The sequence below is a fragment of the Brachyistius frenatus genome, unplaced genomic scaffold (genome assembly GCF_029030835.1).
Source record: "Brachyistius frenatus isolate BFR_SWC_R1_liver_20210118 unplaced genomic scaffold, ASM2903083v1 Contig_1, whole genome shotgun sequence".
In the NCBI taxonomy this organism is placed as follows: Eukaryota; Metazoa; Chordata; class Actinopteri; family Embiotocidae; genus Brachyistius; species Brachyistius frenatus.
The window spans coordinates 2,871,774-2,898,023 of NW_027210600.1; the positions used below are offsets into that span (position 1 = coordinate 2,871,774).

The 26,250-nt window shown below is 43.8% G+C and overlaps 2 protein-coding genes across 3 annotated transcripts; one reads left to right on the forward strand and one right to left on the reverse strand.

Annotated features, from left to right (window-relative positions):
- Window positions 1–67: 67 nt before the first annotated feature.
- On the reverse strand, window positions 68–2,256 carry LOC138621216 (apolipoprotein A-I-like). Of its 2 annotated transcripts, none has more exons than XM_069699136.1 (4): window positions 2,230–2,256; window positions 1,501–1,546; window positions 1,239–1,383; window positions 68–1,070 (listed from the first exon to the last, which is right to left on the reverse strand). In XM_069699136.1, the coding sequence occupies exons 2-4, from the start codon at window positions 1,535–1,537 to the stop codon at window positions 467–469; spliced, it is 786 nt and encodes a 261-aa protein (XP_069555237.1). In that variant the 5' UTR covers window positions 1,538–1,546; window positions 2,230–2,256; the 3' UTR covers window positions 68–466. The 2 variants fall into 2 exon arrangements, with proteins under 2 accessions (XP_069555237.1, XP_069555321.1); XM_069699220.1 differs by lacking the exon at window positions 2,230–2,256 and adding an exon at window positions 1,868–1,900.
- Window positions 2,257–9,754: 7,498 nt separating this feature from the next.
- LOC138621331 (centrosomal protein of 164 kDa-like) lies at window positions 9,755–26,214 on the forward strand. The gene is given in 29 exon segments (XM_069699345.1): window positions 9,755–9,910; window positions 10,367–10,450; window positions 10,720–10,831; window positions 11,528–11,753; window positions 12,521–12,685; window positions 12,781–12,903; window positions 12,977–13,057; window positions 13,320–13,424; window positions 14,992–15,772; window positions 15,775–16,040; window positions 16,607–16,660; window positions 16,756–16,892; window positions 17,141–18,082; window positions 18,376–18,504; window positions 18,706–18,901; window positions 19,640–19,717; window positions 19,865–19,987; window positions 20,502–20,645; window positions 20,837–20,920; window positions 20,997–21,065; window positions 21,156–21,415; window positions 21,542–21,715; window positions 22,179–22,359; window positions 22,470–22,577; window positions 22,907–23,009; window positions 23,994–24,365; window positions 24,461–24,533; window positions 24,779–24,898; window positions 25,395–26,214. Coding segments are annotated over 28 exon segments (5,382 nt in total). The 5' UTR covers window positions 9,755–9,910; window positions 10,367–10,371; the 3' UTR covers window positions 25,492–26,214.
- The last annotated feature ends 36 nt before the right edge of the window (window positions 26,215–26,250 follow it).

Sequence of the window (26,250 nt, forward strand, 5' to 3'; positions counted from 1 at the left end):
TAGATGGGGTAGACATGCATGTATTGTTATAGATCATTAAGAAAAAAAAACATTTCAGCAAGCAGAGTAGTATCAACAGTCAGATGTTTATTGAGCTGTATTTCATCAAAGCACAGTTTTCATGAGATAAGCATCATCACACAGAGATTCAAGCACTTGTGATCATTCACGTACACTTCTTACACAAAGTGGTGTCTAGCCACGGCATGTGAAGAGCAAAGCAGGTGTGTGCTGAGTGTGTACTCGTCTGAGTGTGTGTGGGCTTGCGTGTGCTTGAGCTTGTGCGCGCGGAACAAGTTTGCGAGGCGAGAGAGAAAGAGTCCTGACATTTTTGCTCATCGGTTAGGCGCTTCATTTGGAAAGGTGGTCTGTTTGTGAGGAAAGAGGGAATGGAGAGAGAAAGGTGGAATGGATCTAGAGGACGGACAGGAAGTGAGGTTAGTTACAGGAACAGGGTGGAGATGATTTAGCTCTTGGACATGGCTTCGCCGATGGCTGCGAAGATGGCTTGGAGCTTAATCTTGATGTCTTCAGCCATGGGTGCAATCTTTTCCCTCAGGGCAGTGACCTGCTCGGTGTCGATGCCCTGAGCCTGGCTGTAGGCCTGCTTCAACTGCTCCTTGTACTCGCTAACGTAGGGGGTAGCCAGCTCCCTCAGATTCTCCAGACGCTCAACAAGCTTGGTGCGCACAGACTCCACAATGGGCATCAGGGCTTCCCTGGTCTCGTCCACATTGGTGGCCACCTTCTGGCGCAGCTCGGTCACAATGGGCTCCAACTTGACCCTCAGGGCTTCCATTTCAGTGGTGTGCTTGTCATAGTACTCTTTGATGATGGGCTCCAACTGGAGGCGGTAGTCGGCCAAGTGCTTCTCAACGACCTCCCTCAGCTTGGCGCGCTTAGGCTCGAGGTCAGCCTTCAGGCTGGCGATGTCAGCAATGACAGAGGCACGGAAATCAGCGGTGGCTTCGGAGATGGTACTGACAACGCTGTCGGTCATGGGGGAAACACTTTGCTGAGCTGCCTTGATCTGACTGTGCATCTCATCAAGGCGACTAACCAGTGTGACCCTGGCAAAGAACAGAGATGGGAAGGCAAAGTCATATTAGCAAGATTTAAATAAACACACCAAAGAGTGAACAGGGACTGGAGAACTGTAAAAGGCGACTAACACCACAAGTGACCATCAAGCAAGTGTAGATAACAAAAAAGGGTGCAACCGGTTGAGATTGCCTTACTTGAGCTCGCTGTATGGAGTGTCATCGAGCTGGTCCAGAGCCTTGACGGCACCATCCTTAGCCATAGTCATGTACATATCCACAACACTGCGGACATGTTGCAGATGAGAGGGTGCATCAGCCTGCATGGTAGCGGCATGAGAGCCTGGGATGAGACAGAAACAAAGAAACCATCATGTAAAATAGATCTAGTGACTGAACAAAGCTGTACATGCAAGTTAAACTATCTCCTGTAAGTAAGAGAGGTGCTTTCGGTACTCACCGACGGCCAGCAGAAGGACAAGAGCCAGGAATTTCATGGTGGTGGTCTAGAAGAAGCAAAAAATAAGCTTATTATTGAGTTGCAACGTTACAATCCCAGTATTGCAGTTAAAGGAGTTTCAGAAAACTGTTTAAAAAGGAGAAATTAACAATAAAAAACCCAACTGAAAAGTGGGAACCCTTTTATCCAATGAGTCTTGATTCTCCCACCTAAAGGAGGCTTAAAAGTCTTAAAAGTGACAACGCCGTTGCAGCCCACTCATCCCTGACTTTGCCCAAATGAGTTTGCATGCAGCATATGGCCATCTATTCAAAGAAGCTATAATCTGGGACGATTAGAGAGGCAGTTTAAGAAGATCAGCTTTGACCTGCTGTGTAATCCTGTTTCAGGTTTTGCAGTAAAATACAGTCACAGAATTAGCAATTCGGCCGTCTGGATTCAGAGACAGACGAAGAGACAGACTCAATCCAGACCCACTTCACTTTAGAGATATCTCTTTTAAAATGAGGATGATATCACCTCAAGCTGACCAGCATTACCCCCAAAGTTACAACTAATGAAAGAAATATCTTAAAGTCACAGTTTAAAGTTGACTTTTCTGAAGAGACGTCATTAATGCTGAGAGGACAGAGTACAGAAAGCTCACTCTGGCAGACGCTTATTCTTTCCTGACATCCTAAACTACAGCCCGAGAGTTCCAGTTATAGCCACAGCAGATGCTTGTCTTACCTGGTGGAGTTGGTGACGAGACTGAACAACTCCAGCAAGAGCAGGACTTTTTATAGAGCCCGGCCGAGGGATGAGTCGGCATGGGGAGGAGGGAGGAGGGAGTGGAGCTGTGAGGGCTCTGTGTGTCCGTGGAGGTGGACCTCACCCCCCAGGCCTCTCCCTCAGCAAGGGGACTTGGTCGAGAGTTCAACGGTCACCTGCCGGGAGGCGATCACTCAGCAACAACAGGCTCAGCCGCAGATTATCAGTGTCATATCAATGGACTGTAACTTCTACAGAAATATTTTTTAGCAGGAACCCAGCTATGCTACAAATTCACCACATCTTATAGGACAACTCGTGGCTCACTCTGGGGCAGATATCAGCATTTTTCTCCGCCTGTTAGAGGCCTTTGTCATGAAACAGACATGAAAGGCAGACATAAACAACTTACGGTGGGAAGACAGAGTCAGGGAAATGGTGAAATTAGAAAGGATGTGTGAGAGAACTGAAGATTTAGTCTGTTTTATGACATCTGAGACGCAGTGAAGGGACAGGAGAGCTGCATGGGGGGGAGAAAGGGGGGTAAAACGAAATACAATCAAGTTGATATGAAAAAATAATGAAGAAAAGTTTATAAAAAATGTTCCACATTGCTTCAGTAATTGTTTTCTGCAGGGTTCTGTTTTAGTTCCCTCATTTATTGCAGCATACACTTCAAATAGCAGGTTTAGGTATACGCCCATGGAGGGCCTATTCTTGCATACCATTTATTAAAGATGAGTGTTTAAAAGCTAGGAAGGCCACATTATTTACAGTCCTAGTACTTCCAAAAAGTTGCCAAGACAAACAAGCGAGAGTAAACAGGACAGTGACTTGATGCAATAAGCTTTCTGAAATGTGATCGCATTCAAGCTAAAGTCACTAAACTGTCAAATATGCACACACGTTCATGCACTAACACGTGGTAATGTAAAGCGTCAAGACAGACTTATCTCAGTTTACAAAATTTAGATGATCAAATTTGTCACTGGTGTGTGTGCGATGATTAATAGGTCAAAGAGTGGTATGTGTGTTGTTTGTTGTCCTATCACAAGAGGACTTTGTCACCGTGGTTTCATGTTATTTGAAGAATAGGAACGACCTGAACCATAGAGTGGTTTCTAATGGTGTATTATAGATACAACAACTATCTACTTTATATGAAATCGGTGTCTATTCACTGTATATATTCATGACCTTTCTTTTGAGATTCACAATAAGTACGATTTTATAATTTCTATAAACAGAGATGGTGACATAATGCATTCATATTCAGTCATAATTGACATACTCATTAACCATGTGTGTTCATGTGCTACAGAAATAACTCACTGCACAAGCGTTTGTATGATCTGATTTGTCCACCAGGACAGAAGACAAATGTTGCCTTCTGTAAAGCGGCTATCAGAAGAGTGAAAGCTGCAGTGAAATAGTGCAGGGTTATTGGGTGCATGTTAAATTATTGTTATCAATGGTCAATGGCAACCAAATGTAACCACTAGTTTCTTGCACAATAGCCTATATAATCAATGCATGTTCCTCTGAATACCAATACTCTCCAATTTTTTTGTACTGTCAGTACTTTCCCTGTGTGATTGCAACATTTCCAGTGCATGTCTTATGTAACATGTAAGATACTACAGAGATCCTTCAAATAATACTAACATACTGGTATACAATATAAAGACAGTATAATTATTTACTTTAGGTTTTCATGTGAAAAAAGTTCACTGCTGTGCATGAATCTTGAACAAAACATAAAAACTGTTAAATGTCCCGTAAAATGGGAACATGTTCTCTACCAGCACACAGGCACAATGTAGGTCAAAGTAATTCAAGACAATGGAAAGGAGCTAAGTCAATAAAGTGGACATTTTTAAGGATCTTTATGTGGCCCTAAAATCAGTTTTTAATATTTTGTCCACCCTTGTGTGTAAAACGCCCCAAATAGTCATGATAAACAGTGTCCCGCCTACTAGAAGTGTGCTTCTGCAACTTTTATGGTGAGCTAGAGGTGGGACCTTAAATGATCAGAAACTAAACCGATATGGAGGATCTAATTGTTTGCAGACAATCCTTACATTTTACTGGGGTTCTATTTTTCCACAAAGCACCTTCAGCAATTCCTCAATACTTATTTAAAAGCCATATCACATTTGACTTCACCTTTTTCTTTCTTACTTCCATTGGCTTTTGTTATTTATCATTTGACACTATAGTGTCTGTCTTCTAGCTCAATCCCTACCACACTCACTTTGTACAAACAGAAGTCGAGCTGAGCCTGATGACTCAGTGAAGACAGAGTCACCCAGTCCTGCCACGTTCACAGTGGTGTTATCAGCTCCGACCACTTGTCTGACACCAATTAGCAAAATACAGCAGACGATGTGAAAAATTTAACAGTGAAGGCATTACAAGTGACAAAACAACTGCATGGAAACATAGAAGGGAATCACTTAAAAAACAATACTCATGCTGAATTACTTCATTAATGAATTAGGCGGCTTGTCACTTAAGACCAGACACTTCAGTTGAATGGGGTAAAACATTTAACTAATATATAAACATGAAACTTCCCCACTTGATTATTTGTATTAAGACATTTTTTTTTGTATTGAGTTCTGAAATTTGATGTTTCACGATGCAAATGAGGCATCACTTGCTTATTTTGATACATTTCCAGAACAGAAATCTGAAATCTGAATATTGGATATGGCCAGGTTTCATGTTTCATGTTGTGGACATTTTAAAATCAAATATTTTATTGAGGAGATTTTTGGGTATCGCTTTTTCTCACTCCATAAATCAGAGTATGCTATCAACAGCCATGCATATCAATTTTGATAGCATGTTCTTTAAATCAGGCTATAAATGGTCCTATAAATAGGAACAAACCCTAGTTCTACTGAAGCGAAGATTTCTGAGAGTGGGAATAAACTCCTTTTGAAAAAACATTTTTTAAACATGTTGCAAAATTGAAGGCCATACACCGAGTGTTATCTTGTGTTGTTCCTATTTACATTCTGCAGGTTTTTAGAGCGGAGTTTGTTCATATTCCATTCAAAGCCTGATTTATATAACATTTTATATGTGCTATGCTGTAAAAAATTTAATTAACAGTGAAGTGCTATAAAATCACAAAATCATAAGAGTGTAAATAGAAAAACAATGGAGCTGTGTATAATTCACTGTAATAATTCATAATTTATAAAACACTGAACCAAACTCAACTGTTGATCTGAAAGTAAGAATATGTTAAAATATTCATATATGTTTTTAGATTGTACACCTTACTGCAGTTTAAACAGAGAAGCTGTAATACAAAATTCAACAATAGTTAAAAATACAACATGACAGTGTACAAATAACGTTTTTTGTCAGTTAGATTTGTTATACATCTGAATTAAAGGGAAAGCTACAGATGTAAATACAATTCGGTGCAGTAAAATAAACACCTATATTTGTTGTATGTTTTCTTTCCACTATTCTGAAAGAAGACATGTTATGGAAGCGAAATAATCCAACGTATTAAAAACATATATTTTTCCCTGCAGTGTCTAATCTTAAATCACACAAAAAAATGTGTTTGTTGATTCCTACCTCTGAAATATGAAATATTGTTGTTTTTCTCTGTTTAATATACTAAATCTAGATTTACTGTGTTTGGGTTTTGAAACCGTCTGGCTGAACAAGCGACTTGAAGATTCTAACTTTTTCCCCAGACTTTCTGAGGAATCGATCAATAATGATAATAATGACAATAACGATCAATTTATCGTTGGTCACAGGCTTTCCCTCCACACACTAACCACAGGAAACAGCACACCAGATCACAGCACATGGCCCGTCTCAACACCATACAGTAGTCTTCGGGGCTTTTGCCCCCGACCCATGAGATAAGAGCTCTCTACATATCAGCTGCTCGGAGCTGCTGACCAGCAGTGAAATGGGCCTCGTCAGAAGAATCGCTCTTATCTGGAACAGCAACCTTTGAGACTTGCATTGCACCATGTCGATTCAGCTTCCACGCTGAGCCGTCTATCTAAATTACTGCTGTCATAACTGTTATCAATGGGACCTCAAGAATGCTGGCTGGCAAGACAGTTGCTGAGGTTGCAAGGTTTTGCAACAATGTCCAATTCTTATAACAAGCAAGAAGATTGTTTTAAACAAGAAAAATTAGCTGAGAACATACAAATTAAAGACATTTTAACACTTTAAATGCCTTCCAGATAACTATTTCCAGCTGAATCATACTGTCAGTTTATTGGCAGCACCACTACTGAGGTACAAATATTGTGTAGGCTTCATTTAAACAGACTCAATTTGATGTCTACTTCATGGATTTCAATAGTTCCTCCTTCAGTTAAATCAATTATTATATCCAAGCTATAACACATGTGATGTAATTTACTAATGCCTGAATAAGAAAAGTAACTTCTTCGCCAATGATCCAAGAACCAGTTTTACAGACAGGCACATGTGGGGTAATTGCCTGGAGCTGATAAATATTTAATCAGCGAATCGGTCATTTGATCAGGCCCTGGCTGAGGTTCAAAGGTCACGTCACTGCTCCAGCTGCCTCCGTGATGGAGCACTGTTCCCAGACCAGCAGGGAACGTTATTTCAGCTGTAAGCAACAGTGTGGAGCTCTCACTCATATTAGACAACACACACACACACACACACACACACACACACACACACACACACACACACACAATTTCAGATGGCTATACCCAAGTCTACTTAACTGCAGTGAGGTGGTTTTGCAATTTCACATCTGCTGAGGTCACTGCTTTAAAATACCGATATTCGGTCACTGTAGGTTGCATCGCCCTGAGGGCTGTGCAGCTTGAAAACCCACTCTGAACTCAGATAACCCAGAGGAGTACAAGTAAGCTGACACACAGTCATGAAGAGCTCTTGTTTAATCATAAAATAATCCCCACACTCTTAGCACACTTTCACATATACACTGGCGTAATCAGAGAATAATGAGGACACCTTCTATGCCAACCAACAAGCAGTGAGCTGTCGTCCTGATCAGTGATAGGAAGCATTATCTTCTCTGTTTATGAGCCATATGCTGTTCTTCAGACTGTTCCATAGATAATACAGTTCATCAGAAGTGCACAGTTTAAAGTTTAGACATGCCAACATGAGACAAACATGGCGAAACTTTACACTTTACACAAGTTTGAAGCAAAAGCTGAACGAGTTGAAATGGTGGACAAAAACAAAATCTACATTGTACACGACTCATCAAGAAAGGACGCTGCCTGAGAAGTAGTTTCAGGATGAAAAGGCCACTTTATGGTACTGAAATGTTACTTTACTCTGACTGATAACATTTATCTTAACAGACAACAGAGACGTGAGATCCTCCACCATTATGAGCGAAAAAGGCTGAGTTGACTCAACTTTTAGCATAAAAAAAGAGGAACTTTACAAAGTATGGAGTGCAAACATGTTTGGGGTCCCTCAGATTGCATGACACACTGCAATGTCACATCAGAACTGTGTGGTTTGGTGCGTAGGTGTTGAGTTGATCATCGGAGTTTCAAGGCCTGTTTGTAATTCTAAAGCTACCATTGCTCAAGACGCAGAGGTTATTCACCCTGATACGAGACCCAAACCACCCACACCACAGACAAACACAGGATGGAAAAGAGTAGTCCGTTTTACCTGGACCCTGGACAGTTTTTTGTACCTATCATTTAATTGTACACGACTATTATTTGATAATGCATTGGTTTTTATGTTTTACTTATCTCAGAATATGTAACCAAGTCCAAAGAAAGCAGCATTTCTAGTAGAGGTGAGGAAATATATGTCGAAGAGCTGGAAGTATTTGGTAATGTGATACAATACAGGCACAACATTGATCCATATACAATTAGAATAATTTACTCTGTTCAGTGCGTTACTACAGCAATTATTATTTGTCAGAGAGGGGTGCAGAGATTACTTGTTAAGAGAACTAGACACGATGCATGAGTCCCCTCGTCTGCCCTCTTGTGGTTAAAACTCTGAGTAAATAGATCGGGAGTTATTCAGTTAGTCAGTGATTTTCATTTAACACGATATTCCTGCAATCCTTTGCACGTACAATATATATATATATATATATTGTGGATTGTGGTAGGAAACTTGCTCTAATTTACTTTGCTGTAGACAACACTCATCAATGGAGAGAAGTGTGAGCAGTGCTGATATTACAGCCTGGCCCTGGGACTGACAAAGGCATCATTTAGCAACACAGCCCCCCGCCGTGCAGCGAGAGGCTTTTGGCGCGAGAAAGTGCCATTTGACACACCACAGGGATCCTTATGTTTAACCTCCACCAAAAAAAAACGTGCAAATCACATCATCCTTTCCCACTTGTAAAAATAAACTCAAGTTTAAAAAAAAAGATTGGTTCTTTGCATCACAAGTCATTTAAAAGTGCTAAAATGTGGTTTTATACATAAACTTTTTTATGAATTTTGGAGTGCCTTCAAATTCTCCTCATATATCAGCGTCATCTCTATGGACCTGCATTTCTCAACTGAGGAAAGTAGAAGCTTATTTTTCAGAAATTAATTTAAGAAAATGCCATTTCTAAACAGTTTAAAGGCTTTCCTTTTTAATACTACGTGCCCTATAAGTGAAACATTACAACAGGACCAACTACAGTCCTCCAACATGAAGGAAGACATGGGGGAAATATAAGATTTTTTATTTTTTAATATTTAGAGGACATTTTAAACGAAGTCTTACCCAATGCAGATATGGCAGGAATAAAAACATGTGTCTTTACATGTAGACTAACATCACAAGTAGCTACTTCACTCCTATTTTTGGTCTCCTAAATTGCACAGGAGAAAATAGTGAGAGGAGGATGGACACAGTAAACATGACTGTGTAACTAACAAAATGTAAACTTTGGATTTCGGAGGGGCCTTCGACAGCTTGGAGCCCGTTTGAAAGCTAATTTCCAATAACATACGCCCACACTTGTTTCATCCTTAAGGAAAGCAAAAAGAGATGAAAAGTTTTGCTTTGGGAATTCTGAATAAAGTGAGAATACAGTCTGAAGATGTAGAACAATTGGTGCTTTCAGGTGCAGTACAAAATATTAAACGGGTTATAGCGAGGGTCCCAAACAACTGAGCCAGATATATGGGTTGTACAATCCTACTGTACAGAAAACATTTATTTCATTCAATGATTTCATCATAGGTTATTAGTATCTTCTCACAATAGTAACGTGCACATTTCAATCCATAATATTGAATTATCAACAAGAACAACTACAGGGATCCTTTATGATTTTTTTTCATTACGTTTTCTCAAGTCCAACTAAATCAAATACGTTCTGTCACATCGTTATATTAAAACAAGTTTACTATAACACTGTACTGACACAAATGTGCCGGATTTGTTGACGAGGTACGATCTTCCGACGACCCGTGAACGCCTCACGTGGCTCAGCCAATCACAGCCACGCCTCCATCGTCAACAGGAAACGGGGGAAGCGTCCTTGGAGATGCTGCTTGTTGTTAGTGTAACTTTGGCACCTTTCTCCAGCCTGCGTACACAATGTCTCCGTCAAAGCGCTGACAGCTGATCGATATTGCCGCAGAGGCTAATGAACAAACTATTGAAAGTTTGGAAGGTAACTCGGTTGGCACGAATACGCTTTTCTCCAACTACTTAGCTTGCTGAGCTAACGTTGAGCTAATGTTAAAGTTAGCTGAGATGCTAATTATCTTATCTCATCCTTAAGCATTACTGTTTTTTTGTTTTGTTTTGTTTTTAAACGACTTAACGTTGTTATTTTTCGTTTAATTGCGGTGTTGGTGTGGCTTTACTGATGCACAGTTTTCCACAGGCTCCAAAATGTCCTTTAACAGTAAAACCCTCGCTGTTCTTTTTAAGATGCAAGAAGTTAACCTAATTTATTCATCTTATCAGATCAGATCACGTTTCCTCTCTCTCTCTCTCTCTCTCAAAAACAAAAGGTGTCTCTTACACAGGACAACGTAGACGTGAGGCTGTGCGACCTTCTCGTTATAAGACGCAGTTCCTGTCGATCTGTCCTGATGTTTTGCCTCCTCACTTGTCTCTGCAGTAACCATGACTGCAGCTGCTCTCATAGGAGACCAGCTGATCCTCGAAGAAGACTACGATGAGAACTATATCCCCTCTGAACAAGGTACTTTGGGGTCGCAGCAGACGGGACGTGTTTGGTTTTACTTGACTTCATATGTCCTTATTAGTTTAATATGTCCTTTAGTTGTTCCGTGTCTATTCGTGTCTGTTTCTGTGTGTGTAAACATATCTGGCCAATAAAGCAGATTCTGATTCTAATGTACAAACATGAACATCTTGTTGTATAATGGCCTCTTTTAAATACTCTCCCTGCCACATCTCCATTCAGCTCCTGTCATATCTCACTTTCTCCGTTTCTCCTTCTCTGATCAGAGATCCAGGAGTACGCGAGAGAGATTGGCATCGATCCCGACGATGAGCCGGAGCTCCTGTGGCTGGCCAGGGAGGGCATCGTCGCCCCTTTGCCTCCCGAGTGGAAGCCTTGGTAAGTGATCGGAAAAAGTCTGGGGAATGGACCTCCGGCATCACGGCTACTGAAGACAGAAGATGTTTAAATTTCAGCCCCGCTACACCGGCGAGTCCGAGTGTGTTCGTCAGGTGAAGGTCTGGTCTTGACACCTGCAGCTGAAGCCGCGTAGTGTCCTTATCTTAACAGCGTCTCCAGGGAGATGTCAGCTGCAGAGCTTGTTAAAACAAAGCCTCTAACTTTACAACACACTGCTGACACAGCAATGTGAAGCATTGTAGGGACTTGGAGAGACACGCTTGTCATTTGAACTCTTTGTGTAGCACTGAGAAAGCAGCAATCAATCCAGAATCTACATGCACAAATCCATCATGCATCCATCCATCCATCCATCATCCATCCATCCATCCATCATGCATCCATCCACCCATCATCTATCCATCCATCCATCCATCCATCCATCCATCCATCCATCATCCATCCACCCATCATCCATCCATCCATCCATCCATCCATCCATCCACCCATCATCCATCCATCCATCCATCCATCCATCCATCCATCCATCCATCCATCCATCCATCCATCCATCCATCCATCCATCCATTTCTTTTTTGAGGTATTGAAGTGACCCACATTCTCTTTCCTCCTCCTCCTCCTCCTCCTCCTCCTCCTCCTCCTCCTCCTCCTCCTCCTCCTCCTCCCCCCTCACAGCCAAGACGTGACGGGGGACATCTACTATTTCAACTTCTCCACGGGCCAGTCCACCTGGGATCACCCCTGCGACGAGCACTACCGCCGCCTCGTGGACCAGGAGCGTGAGCGCGCCCAGCTCACCGCCACAGCTGGGGGCGCTGGGATGAAGAAGGACAAGAAGAAGAAGAAAGAAAAGAAGGAGAAGAAAGAGAAGAAGAAGAAGGAGCCCTTGAAGACTCCTCGAGTGAGTAGTTGTTGCACTTCTTTTACAGGTTTTGTGTTGTATTTTGCTGCTTTTTGTGTTACCACCACACGAGAGAGAAGAGGAAACTCATTCACGAGTGCAGCAGCAGACGAGAGTAGTCTAACAGTACACTTTATGTAGTTTAAGGTTAGGGATTTACACTGATAAATGCTTCAGTGCAGGACTGTTTCTTTATCCACTGTTATAGAGTAGTAAGAACACAAGTACATGCAATGGGAAAAAAAATCAGCTGATTGTGACGATTCCCTCTGATTCCGTCTGCATTGTTTTCCCGTCACCTTCTAGTATTGACTTAGCGTGCTAGGAACCCAGGAGACGCAGGTGCTAAAAAAAAATATCTGACAGTACTGTCTACAGACGATGGAAAACAAAACAAAACAAAAACGCAAATAGAGCTGAGCTGAGCTGAGCCGCGTTGGCACTGCCAACGGAGAAGGGGCTTTAGTGGCTGAAGATAGTTGGCTGGATGTTCGGACTTGTTGTCCTGCCGCAGAATGAATGCATTTGGGAGATGTGTCCTTGATGGTATGGGGTGATAAAAATGTAAACATCTGAAGTAACATAAACATCTGAAGTAACGTAAACATCTAAAATGTTGGCCCTGTGCTTGATGTTTTAAATGAGACCTGACCTTGTTAGGTGTGGTCCTCCTAAATAATGTCCTAGAAAAATATCCTGGAAAATGATTGTCTTGAAAATAGTTGGAGCCCTGTTTTCATCCAGGTTCTGTGTCCCTGTTCATACAGGGATTCACTTCAGCTTTGGCGCCATTACTGTCCCCACTTGGCAGCTTGGCTCCTCTGAGAGGTCTGGACGGCCCCGGCCCAGGTCCTCTCTCCGGATCTGCGCCTGCTCTCCGCGGGTCCCTCGACAGCTCTGGGGGGCTGGAACCCCTCAAGCCATCCCTTCGGGTAAAATCCTGTTTCTATATGAAAAAGTGTATGACGTGCTATGGAGTTCTGATCCTCTCCAAACCCTTACCGTCATTACATTCTTTCTTTTTCAGGGTCTTCGAAGCAGCGGGGCTTCTAGCGTGTTAGGCAGCAGGAAACAGGAGAGGGTGTCGCTTACTTTGCCAGATTTTGATGATGACGATGACAACGATGAAGACAAAATCTCCGAAAATGAGGTTGGTTTGGCTTCCTGTCGTCTCAGAAATACACTTCAAGTTGTTGTGAAACCAAAACATGTCTCTTTTTCAGCCAAGTCCTCGTGGTACAGACAGACTACTGAAGAACCTCCACCTGGACCTGGATTCTCTTGGAGGAGGCCCTCAATATGAGGTAGACAGGATCATTTGGTTAAAACAACAATGATTACATAGTAGACATTGTAAGGCATATTCTGATATTGGTTGGTAATTCCCTGGTATATAAATACCTGTATTGGCCATTTTCTGCCTTTAATCTTCTACAAGAGAGAATTTGATTCATATTCATTCCTGAAATGTACCATACGTATTAGGCAGGAATATATTTTGTCTTATTAAATGGTTTATGGAATCCAGAGGAGAGTTTGAGCAATCTTTGTGAATGTTTGCTTCAGGACAGCGAGGCCAGCGGTGCAGCTCCAGCTGAGGAGAGGACGGAGCCAGAGTTGCAGGACTTGGCCCTGTCTGGAGACCACAGCCCTGAACCGCCGTCCCAGCAAGTAAAAACTCACAAATCCTCTTCTTCAGCCACTCCAAGCATTATGTTTGTTTTTCTTTCTCGCATCGAACAGTCGAAATAGAACATCTCTGCCATTGCTGTACTCTTCACATATGTGTATGTGTGTACAGTATCAGATTCTCTGAATGGCTGCAGTGTCTTGTCTGTTGTGATTATCAGAATTTGTTTAACTAAGAAGAGCATAATAATGTGGGATGTAAGTGATAATATATAGTAGGTTTACATGTGTTTTAAGTTGTGGGTGAGTCCTACTTGTCTGTGTGTCAGTACCGTAGTGGACTTTTCTTCTTGTCTCATGTAACTGCGATTTCTAAACCATCTGTTATTCCTTCTCTTGTGTCTCTTTGACCTTTGAACCTCTCACCTTTGCACTGCGACCCGTATGTGTTCGTGCAGCTGCTGTGCTGCTGGGATCTGTCCTACGGGCACGGCTGTTACTGTGTCTTCCTCTTTGTCCTGCTGTCCTCCTACTGTCACTGTTACTGCTTTGCTGTCTGAATCGGAAGAACACGAGCATGCGTCGTCACCATCGAAACAATGAATACTCGCGTTTTCCTCTGATTCATTTATTCATTTGCATTATTCACAGTACAACTCCATACCATCACCACTGAACAGTCAGCCCAAAGTCATGAATCATCTAAATTCTTCATATAACTTTCTCTTGTCTTTGTTGACAGAATTTCCCAGTGATTTAGCAGTGTTAGTGTGTTGTAATTCAGTGCTGAGACAAGAAAATCATATTCATAAAAACAAACCCGCCCCAGTGTGTGTGTGTGTGTGTGTGTGTGTGTGTGTGTGTGTGTGTGTGTGTGTGTGTGTGTGTGTGTGTGTGTGTGTGTGTGTGTGTGTGTGTGTGCCTGTGTTTGATTGTGAAAAAGACCCAGAACAAGAAAGTTTGTGTATTTTGTGTGTGCATACGTGTATGTTTTTATTCATTTTTATGTGTTGTGGAGCCCGACCGATATATCAGCCGGCCAGTTTGGTCTTCTGATATTGGCCTCTGCTTTATGTTTGCCAATTTGAAAACTTTTTCTACAGAACAGAATTCAGGCAAAGATGTTTGTGTTTTTAATATAAAAAAAAACAACAACCGTATAATAAGTTCCAAGTGAAGTTTACTGGTTCGGTTCACCGATGTTGGTATGGGACAATAAACTGTAACATACTGTATCTTGCCTCTATTACACATCTTTGCCACAAGTGTCAAAAGTGTTTGATAACCACATTTGATTATATGGCCGATATTACTCTCAAATATCGGCATTGGCATCGGCCCTACAAATCCAGTATCTGTCGGCCTCCAACGTGTTGGTTCTCCAACATGATTCATTCTGTTGTTTGCACGATCTGTCGGTTTTGCATGCGGTTGATCGAGAACACCACTCCTCCGCCCTCCGTCTGCGGGAGTCACAATCTTTTTGTCCGCCTCCTTTCCTCACCTGCCCTCCTCCATCCCTTCTCTCCCCTTTTGTCTCTGCACGCCTTCCTCCGTGCCTCTGTTTGGGACGGACGGACTGTTCCTCCTATTACCCTCCACCGCCAAGGACTCTGTGAAGGGCCGCCACATCCACTTCTCTCCCCACGCTGGCAGTGGAAACCACGTCAGTGAGGAGGGGGCCGGTGCTACCAGCCCTGAACCTGAACACTCTGCTCAGCACTCAGGAGAGGAGGTAGCAGAGGAGTTAAGTGAGGAAGAGGAGGAGGGAGAAAAAGCAGAGGCGGGAGGGACAGAAGAGGAGGAAAATGAGACGAAAGATGGAGACGAAACGGACGAGAAAGACAGACAAAGCAGAGAGGAGGGGGACGAGACAGCGGAAGATCAGAGAGGAAGTAAAGCGGTTGTAGAGAGCAACAAAGAGGAGGAGGAGGGAGACAGTGATGAGGTAGAGGAGGAATGTTGTAATGAAGGGGAAGACCGTAGACAGCAGAGGAATGAAAAAGAGGAGAACGACAGCGATGAAGAATTAGAAATGTGCATCAGAAGCCAGGATGATGAAAGCAAAGACAGAGAGGTGACTGTGGAGAGCGATGAGGCTGGGAAGGATTCTGTTGAGGAGGAAGACGAGATGCAAAATGTAGAAGAAGAGGAATCTGAGGAAGTTGTGGAGAAATGCTTCAAAAGTGAGGAAGATGGAGGGAGTGAGGAGGAGGACAAAACTGACAGAGAGAGAGATGAGCTCGAGAGAAACCCAAAAAATGGAAAGCAGGATGAAAGTGAGAGAGATGAGGAAGAGATAAGTGGCAAAGGAGAGGAAGAGGAGGAGGGAGAGAGTGATGAGGCTTTGGAGAGATGCTCCCTAAGCCAGAGGAAACTGATGGAGAGTGAGAGGAGGAGGAGGAGGAGGAGGAGGAGGAGGTGTTGGCAAGTTGTGTGCAGAGCGAAGGACAAGAAACAGAGAGGGGGGGAGAGGAGATAGAGGAGGAAGGCCAAAAGCCCCAAAGAGCGTCAGAGAGCGAGGAGGAAGTCGTGGAGGTTTTTAAAGAGGAAACAGCTCGCGTGCAGCCAGCCAAGCTAGACCAGAGGAAGCTTTACCAAAAGAGAAAAAGTCCCGGTGGCCAGATGAAGACAAAAAAATCCCCCCTTCCTGCAGAGGTAGGGTTTGGTGTTGCCTCTGTGCGTGCTCACCCAGCATACATCCCCCCTCTCTCACTCACTCCCCAACCCCGACCCTGGTCCTGCCTGATCTGTGCAAGCAGGTGCGTGTAGCTCCCAGAATCCAACACCACTGCCTTAGGGGCTGCCTCATCCTGCCTCGATAACATCACTCACACTGGACTATAAATTCAATCTATTTGAGCCCCTGAGGACTGGATTGGAAAAGCTCTGATCCCGTTGACAGTGCCTGCCTTCTTTTAGATTGGTATTTGACCAGACACAGGTCTCTTCATCTCCTCCTCCCTCCTTCAGAGTCTGCTTGCTTTGGTTACAGATGTCTGATTTTACCGTGTGCCTGCTTGCACCCTGGTCTTGGTTGTGTTTGTGATGTAGGCGCTGCCTCGGCCTCAGCGTGTCTCCGTGTGTCTTCGGTGTTGGCAGCATGCTTCGATGTCCGGTGTTGCTTGTGGCCAGTTTGGTTTTGTACAGATGTGCATGTGGGTTCCCATTTAGAGCGTTTAACTTTTATCGCTGAGTGTGTTTGTGTGTTTGTGTTATTGCAGGTGTCTAAAGCCAGTAAGAACATTGAAGAGGCTTCAACCTCCATAGATGTCAAAGTACTCTGATCATGCACCGCGACACTTACTATTCATTCATTCCACTGTTTATTGCCAACATGTCTCGTTATGGTTCTTGTTTTTGTGTCTTTAAGCTATCGGAAAAGGTTCTAGACATCAACGACCTGTCCGGCACGGTCAGTCCACTGGAGAAAGCTGACAGAGAGGACACGCAAGAGGACGAGGAGGATGAAGAGGATGGAAAGACGGAGAAGGCAGAGACCAACACAAGGTTCACCGTTGTTTTTATATCTTCTTCTGGAAAACAACCAATGGGCTCAGACTAGATTGAATCATTTTTACAAGACATTGTGTGCCTTTTTTGTGTTTTCATTATTAAACTCAGCTGATTTTACTTTCCCATCGGCCAACATTATTAGGTACCAAACGTATCTTTGTAAAGAAACATGCATCCACAATGTCCAGGGAATATCTCGCATGTTTGGGAAATCTATATAATTTTGCCTTTTCTCTTTTTAGGCGTATGTCGGCCAAAGACAATGACAACCCTCCAGTCAATAAAGTTGACCGACTTGTCCTTCACCAGTCCAGCCCTTCGCCCTCACTCTCCAGCTCCTCCCGCTCAGAACGAGGTGTCAGCCACCTTAAAAAAGTCCTCGGCATGTCTCTGGCGCTGCAGAGACCTGAAACCTCCAGGGGTCGGCTGGTCAGGAGCTCCAACAACCACGTCGAAGAGGCTGAACTCCCCTCAAAAAAACAAGAGACTCCACTAGAAGAAGAGCCAAGCTGGAGAATCCTGAAAGACAGGGAGAAGAAAGAGAGGGAGAAAGAGGATGAGGAGGAGAGGAAGAGGGCAGAGATGGAGGAGAGGAGTCTGAGAGATAGGGAGAAAGAGGAGGAGGAGAGGAAGAGGGTAGAGAGAGAGGAGAGGAGTCTCAGAGACAGGGAGGAGGAGGAGGAGAGGAAGAGGGCAGAGAGGGAGGAGAGGAGTCTGAGAGAAAGGGAGAAAGAGGAGGAGAGGAAGAGGGCAGAGAGGGAGGAGAGGAGTCTGAGAGACAGGAAGGAGGAGGAGGAGAGGAAGAGGGTAGAGAGAGAGAAGAGGAGTCTGAGAGACAGGGAGGAGGAGGAGGAGAGGAAGAGGGTAGAGAGAGAGAAGAGGAGTCTGAGAGACAGGGAGGAGGAGGAGAGGAAGAGGGTAGAGAGAGAGAAGAGGAGTCTGAGAGACAGGGAGGAGGAGGAGGAGGAGAGGAAGAGGGTAGAGAGAGAGGAGAGGAGTCTGAGAGACAGGAAGGAAGAGGAGGAGGAGAGGAAGAGGAGGAAGGTTGAGCAGGAGATGGAGGAGGAGAGGGAGCGTGTACTGAAGGAAAAGGAGAAGAGGATGCGTCTCCTCCAGGATGAGCTGAGGAGAGAAGAGGAGGAGGAGGAGAGGAAGCTGAAGGAGGAGAGTGAGGAAAGACAGAGGTAGAGTGTAACACTGTACTTTCCCTATTATATTACAGCCCTCATAGAAGTCCATTCAACTGAGATACTATCACTTAAACAGTGTTTTTGTTTATTCATAGTGGTTATTTCTCTTTTGAGGTTTGAGTCTTAATTTACATCAGAGCAATAAGATGTCATTTTATACAGGTCCTTTGGTTAAATGAGACAGTTATCAACAGTTTATTGAAGTGTGTGTGTGTGTGTGTGTGTGTGTGTGTGTGTGTGTGTGTGTGTGTGTGTGTGTGTGTGTGTGTGTGTGGGTGTTTCTCCAGGGCTGTGCGGCAGCATCTCCTGTCTAAGAGGAAAGAGGAGGAGGCCCGGCTGAACGACTCTGATGGATCGCTGGAGGAACTCAGAGAGTCTGCCAAGAGGGAGAGAGAGATGAAGCAACTCAAGCTCAGGTCACACATTTACACATGCAGTAAACAAACTAGTGCAATAAAGCTGTAGTTCCCAAAGGGGGGCTAAATTCAGTCTTTTCATATCATTGTGTTGACCGTTACAAGAGAAGATTTGTATGACCTTTTAAATGCACAGTGTGAATACAAAGTTAATCATCTATAATCCCCATATTAACCCTGGTGTCTGTGTCGCATGCTCAGGGAGGAGAGTGAAATCTTGCTGAAGGAGTTACGTGTCACTCTGGAGGAAGAACGAGCAGCGGCCCGGGACAGACTGGAGGCCCAGAAGAGGCAGGACATCGATTGTCTGAAGGCCGAGTCGGAAGAGGAGCTGCAGGCGGAGAGGAGGAGACTCCAGAGGGAGAGGGAGGAGAAACTGAACTCTCTGAAACAGGAGGTGACTGAGGATGATGCCGGCCTGCTTCGGGTCCAGTTTGTTTCTGAATATGATATCATGCAGTCACTGAAATGTTGTCTTTGCACCGGGCATCACTGTCTCAAGACAGCTTGTCTTTACAATTAATGAGGAACAATTCACTCGAAACAAGCTGAAACTAAAGCTGAGCACGAATACTTGAAATAGTTCAGTAAACAGAAAGATTCAGATGTTGTCACTGTTATTTAGCACACTATATGTTAGCAGGTGGACATATTAACTTGATCTTTGGTTTCATGTGAGGGGAAAGGGACTGGAGAGGCCTTTTTTGTGGGAGACCATTTGTTGTTTTAGGTGACTCACAGTCCTGTTAGCCTCTTCAGTGCAGCTTTAGTTTTATTTATTTCCTCTCAGGTGTTATTGGCAAACAGCAAGAGCAAATATTCTTGGTTACGATGGCACTATCAAGTGTTTTATTAACATATTTTGTGTTACAAATCCATAAAGACGCATTTTTGGAATTAAACTAGTGGCAAAACTGTACCGTTCAGAGTGATTAGACATTAACAGTCTATACGCAGTGTATACCCATATTTTATTGATGTTATTGTTATTAAAGTCAACGGCAAATCTAACTGAAAACAACACAAGAACCAGAAGTTTGTTCTGTTGGATTTTGATGGTACACGGTGGTATTGGACCCGAGGAACACAGATTAATGATCTCTGTCTGTGTTTGCACTGTTTTGTGTGTATAAAGGTCAAAACCACGGAGAGGAGGAGGGAGCTGATGATGACTCCACGACCTGAACAGCAACTGGCAGAGTACCACCGCGAGGTTAGAGGACACACAAATATATGTACAAAATTACATCATCGTGGGTATTTGTTCATTTTGTTCTAGCTAAAGTTCAAGTAAAACTTCAGTGGATAGTAACTTTTTGTTTGTGCTGTCTTACACTGATACGCCACCGCCGATGCCCAGTTGGGTGACGTGCTCCAAGAAGTGCGGGAGGAAGTTCAGCGGGATCACGAGAGGAAGCTGGAGCAGCTGAGGGACGACCACAGGAGAGAGATGAACAACATCAGAGAGAAATACCTCGATGAGGTCAGACAGAGTTGCAGATTTACCTGATACACGCCGACATCCTGTACAACTGTGAATACTATATTCAATACTAAAAATAGTAGATCATCTCTAAATGACTGTTTGGTGGTTTTGTTTCCATTGTATGTTTTGACAAAGAATGTCAGGCTTAAAATAATAATATTATGTAGTTAGCAGTGACAAAATGATCCTTGCTGGCACTTAAAAACAGAATCTCATCTTTGTCCTACAGAACATTTTCTTTATATTCATCTTCCGCCTCAGTGTAAACTCGGTTGAACGAGATAAGCCTACAAAGAGTATCTTCTTTGATGGAGGCAGCCTTGTTACAGTTAAACCAAAAAAGGCAAAGAGACTGTGTTGACATTGCTTGGCCTCCTGAATAATGGAAAATTGCTGAAGTGTAAAAGTAAAACTCCTTTCTGAAAGTGTTACCTTTGTCATTGATAATACATAATGTAGTATATGTTTTTATCATTCATGACAGGTCTGTGACATTTCGTTTGTTTTCCAGGAGACCGCTCAGAGGGAGCGCTTGCTGTCGTCTCTGCAGGAGGACAGAGAGCGTCTCCAGGCCTCACATGCTGTCCAACTGGAGAAACTCCGCCTGCAGCTCAACACCGAGACACAAAAGACTCAGCTGGGACTCTCGCGGAAGGTGAGACAAGATGCCAACTAGGCAAGAACACAGCAGCTGTTACAGTTTGTCTAGTGTCTGTTTTCCAGACATATCTAAGCGGATGGTTTACATTGGCACCTGCCTTCTGTGTATGGACTGGAACCAGATGATGCTCCAAAAAGGAGGGAAGCCTTTTCTAAAAAATATAATTGTCTTATTTCTCCCTGCAGGAGTCCGAACTGCAGCGTCTGTCAGATCAGTTGGAGCTGAGAGCCAAAGAGCTGAAGAGCCAAGAGGCCATGCTGCAGACTAAGGTATCTCTCCCGAACTGTATGTATTATTAACACGAAGCTAAAAACACATGGACTCATCAATTCTGTCTCCTGCCAGGCAGCCGATCTGAAGAGGAGGAGGAAAAAGCTCGCAGGCGAGGAGGAGGAAGTGGACAGACAGATAGAGGTGAGAAGTCCGACTTTCTCCTGATGAATAGATTATATTCACCGGCTCTACCATCTGTCAACCCTCTTATTTCCCCACCTGTGTGGTCAGGCCTTACCTCGGCTGATCCAGGAGAGAGACCAGCTGAAGGAGGAGCTGGAGAGGATGAGGGAGGAGAAAACTCAAGCCCGAGAACTCCTCCACATAGCCAGGGAGGAGAGGAGCGAGGCCAAGGAGCAGGAGGCGAGGCTGAGGCTGGAGAGAGACAAAGCCAGGGAAGAGAGCTGGAGAGCCAAGGAGGACAATGAGCGACTGGAGAGCAAGGTGGCGCTGCTGCAGGAGCGATGCGAACGTCTGGGCCGCAGAGTCAGGTACATTCTTCTGCCACAGGACTCGGACACACCGGAAGAGGAACAGTTTCCAAAATCAAAGTTCTGATTTGTGTAGAATGTTGGAGGTTTTTGCATCTTAAAGGGTTTGTGGTCTCGTTTTGTCAGTGAGCTGGAACAAGGTGAAGGAGTGAGCACTTTCCCCACATCAGAGCAGGACACAAGGAAGGCAGAGAGGGGGACGGTGCCCTCCAGTGACAGGAGAGAAGCATCACTACATGTAGAGGACCTGGACGACCCGCCTCTCTCCCCGGTATCCGACAGCCACAGCAGCATAGACGAGTAAGGAGACACAAAGACACAAATCTGTGGTCATAAATGCACGGTTATATTTATTTTGTGTTTAGTACAGTATAGAAATTAGGACAGTCGTCAATTCTTAATGGACTGATGTCATGTTGATGGTTTAGTACGTCGCAGGGATTGATTGATATCAACTAATAACTACATAGCATGTTTATTTCGATTTTCTGATATTCTTTCCCATTCATTGGATGATGTGGCATTATAAGAATACCTTTGAGGGTAATAAACACACAACGCCAACCAGACCATCTTGTCAGTACTCATCTGCGTGTAGTGGCATCACATGCCTGCCAGCTGAGATGATCGAACATTGCGGCCAATGTAAAATAAACAAAGGATTATCCTTTGTTTACTGTTGTTCAAAACGTGAATGGTTTGGATGCACGTTGTTCGCGTGTGCCTGACTACAGCTGCTGTTCCTACACCTGTACGTGTCCAGGGTCAGGCGGTACATCTCCTCCCACGAAGCCCTCAACCAGAAGACCAAACTGTTCCTGGAGAGGGAGAGCAGCCGGCTGATGGAGAGACACGCAGCTCTGCAGGCAGCCCAGACCAGCTCCGCTCAGGCTCCCGGTCCTGGTGGAGGAGTGACCGAGGAGATGATAAGAACCCTTCAGCAGGTAAGGAGGAGTGGGACCCAAGTCCTGTGCAATATTCATTGGATTGATGTTTGGCAAAGTTGATTTTAAAATACGTGCCTAGTGATGGTTGTTTTCCTTTGTTGTGTCAGGAGGCCAGAAACGTGACGGAGCTGCAGCGGACGGTTCAGAGAGGAAACACTCTCCTACGGAGGAAAGAGGAGCAGCTTCAGCAACTCGAGAGCTCCATAGCTGAGGAGGTCAGGAGAAAAGATCAGCCTACGTATCGGATTAGTCCAAGTTCACTTTAGTATTTTCATTGTAGAGGATCAAACCAAATCTATAAACAAGAAAAGCTATGAAAGTTACCCGAACACCTGACACACTCACTGCACTGTGCTCTCACTCTTAGGAATAGTTTTCTTCTAGTGATTTGTGATCAATTAGTAAATGAAGCTCATCAATTTGATCAGTTTAATGATTAAGTTTGCTTTAAATGAGACTCTGACCAGTTGTGCACGTGAAGAGACTTTATATGTGTCCAAACTGTTTTCATCAGGATGTCATTAACGAGTCTTTCTTCGCTCAGCCTCTGTTTGAGGATTTGTCTCAGCTGGCAGGAGGAAGGAAGGTGACCTTTGATGTGACTGAGTCAGACCTGAGCAGCACTGTGGACCCGCCCAACGGGACAGGTAACATCTTTTTTTTTACCTGCAAGTAAAAATGTAAATAAATAATTAAAATAAATTCATCTTTTTCAACTCTTTTTTACATATTTACACTAATTTCATTTCCGATTTTGCTGATGATAATTTCATATACAGTACTCATAATAAATCAGGGTTTTTCAAAGTCTGACACATTCCATGTCATCCCATCACCATCACCGAGGCATTTTTTTAAAAATAGTTAGACTTTTTTACGTCTGTAGCTTCACATGTTTTATACACAGGTCAAAATCTCTGTATTTGAATGGAGTGTCAGTGTTTCAGGAATATGTGAACTCTGTCAGCAATGTTCAAAAATATTGATAGTGCAGCATGAAAAGGTAAATATTAATGAAATTGGTCACTCCTGTTATTAATTTTGTCAATTGCGCTCTAAGTGTCAGGAGTATAGTTTCCATAATTTGGAGGGATGTAAACAGACAGTAATATGTTGGCATGGAGTCTGTAAGTGAGCTGTGGGCTGCAACCAAAGTCCCATTAAAAGTATGCCGAATTACCTATAAGCATATCCAGTTTAGTCATGTAGGCATACTTGAAGATACAGAAGAACATTTAAAAACATGGTGATTCTTAAGCAAGTTCTTACAGAAGCACGTTATATTTACAAAAGAAAAAAAACATTGGAAACCTGATCTCCTAATGAGGACGTTCTATCAGACGAGACGGGATGTTTTCTTGTAATTTTGAGATAGTAAATTCTATTTTCCTAAGTCAGAGACAAAGTATGGATTTTGATGAAGTTGCAGCAGCCAGAGTTTTGAAGGACTTTATTTGCCTCTATGAGCTGTGTGTCACAGCCAGTGCTGCTGCAACTGCTCCTCCTGTCTCACATCTTCCCCTCTGAGCCCCCCTCCAACTGTGTAGTGCCTCCCCGGGCTGCTGCCCCTCCCTGTCTGAAAACCTCACTTTTTAATTTTTTTTTTTTTATCTCATCTCTTTACATGTCAGGAGGTCATCCCACTGTCCCGGCCAAAGTCCAGGAGTTAGGAGATTCCCTGCAGCAGATCTCAGGCCAGCTCAACACCGTCCTGAGTGCACTGGGTTCACTGGCCCAGAGGCAGAGCACCATACCTTACGCAGCGTTCCCTCTCTCCACCTCAACTCACACCTCCTCCACCGCTGCCCCTGGCATCCCCCAGATGCACGGTCTGGGTCCCAGCTCCATGGCCCCACCTCCTCCGGTGAGGCTCTCGGAGCCGAGCTGGAACTGGGCGCCTCAGGGCAGCTCTGCAGCCGCCCCTGTCTTCAGCACCCCCATCAGCAGTGGGCTGAGGGCCTCTGAGGACCTCATTAACAGCCGGTGGGGCCAGATATTCCCGGGTACGTCAGTGAATCTGTGAAGCACCAATATTGGGACTTGTTAATATCTGTTTCAGTCACTGTTGTTGGTCCTGAACTGCTGTTCCGTTCTCCAGGAGCAGCTATTGACCCGATCGTTTCCAGCAGCACCAGGACCAACTCAGCGTACTCATCATACACTCCCGTCAGGTACTGCAACCTGCAATACACCTGTAATCCTACTATTTTAGTCAATCATAGACATACTCGCTGTCTTAAATTTACTTAAAACACTCCTTAAAATCTGTGTGAATGTGTGTGCACGTGTGTGTGCACGTGTGTGTGCACGTGCGTGTGTGTGTGTGTGTGTGTGTGTGTGTGTGTGTGTGTGTGTGTGTGTGTGTGTGTGTGTGTGTGTGTGTGTGTGTGTGTGTGTGTGTGTGTGTGTGTTTTAGTGACCATGGCCGGAGCCTGCGGTCGATGCAGAGGTCAGTTGAGGTGGATGGCCAGAGGCTGCAGGGGCTGATTGACGGCAACAAGAGGTGGTTGGAGATGCGTAAAAAAGACACCAGCATGTATCCTTCCATCAAATACACTCATCCACACACAAACACAAAATATAACTGCCATACATCAACATACAAGGTGCGATAACAACATTCCCAAAAGGGTTCTTTTGCACACAAACAGAGCGCAGCACAGTAACGCGCAAGTCTCAACATGAGTCTCTGGGCTTTTTTCATTATCACATCATCTCAGGGTCTCTGTTTGCGTCTGTATCTATGGAGCACCAAAATAGACCAAAAGTTGGTCGATACAAAAAATGTATTGACTTATTTCTGTAGTTCATTGCTCTTTTTCGCTTTCAACTACTATATTTCCGTTTTCTTTTCTTTTTTTATCGGCGTTCACGTTTAATAATTAATCTATTGCCTGTTTTCCTTCCTCCACTCATCTGATAACCTTTAAATACTTCATATTACTGCCAATCTGTTGTTAACAGCACACCAGTAATAACCGGTCTGTCTGTCTGTCTGTCTGTCTGTCATCGTCTTTAACTCGCCCTTCCAGACCTCTGTTCACGCGCTATCAGGCTCCCTCCTCCAAAAGCAATCTGGTGCAGCTCGGACTGGACGATAACAACCAGATCAGAGTCTATCATTACTGAGGACAGGACGCTCAGTTCACTCCCGGTGCACTCTGAGGACTTTGGAGCATTAATGGCTGTGACAGGTCAACACTGGGATGCTTACATTTCTCTTTTTTTTTTTTTTTTTTGTAAAAGCTTCCAGTGCAAAGGTTTTCAGGGATAGTCCCGCCTCCTCTGCTGTGATTGGCGGAGAATGTGGCCGTTCAGGGGCCCCACATGTCACAGAGGGCTGAGGACTTTTATCCTCCAACATTAGAAATGACTGTGAGAAACAGGTGAGTTTTACAGCGTCCTCCCGTCTCAGGCCAAAATGTTTTCTCATGGTTTACATTGGCAGATCAGAGTCTGTATTTTATGAACAAGTGGAGGACAATCACAGAGAAGTAGTTTAAGGCCAAATTAAAATACATTTCCTTTTTCTGAAAACTCCTTTTATATTTATTTCTTGATGCTCGTGATGTTTTTTATTTTTTTTCAACAATTTTGACGTGTTTATTTTAGCAACATAAGTCCCCGTTAGATTCAGTGTTCGTGAAAGAAGTGAAGCCAATCCCCTTTTTAATCTTTAATCTTCTTTTTCACACTCCCTCAGTGTTTACGTCTCAGTAATAGTGAATCGTTGACTTGTGTAAACTTTACACAAATACGTGCAGAGAAAACTTGTCCTTTGTGTACTTATATTTGTGTAAATAATACTGTATTTTTATATGAAATATTTTAATAAATCAAATTTTTGGGATATATGTTCACTTATTCCTCGTGTACCAGTACTATTGC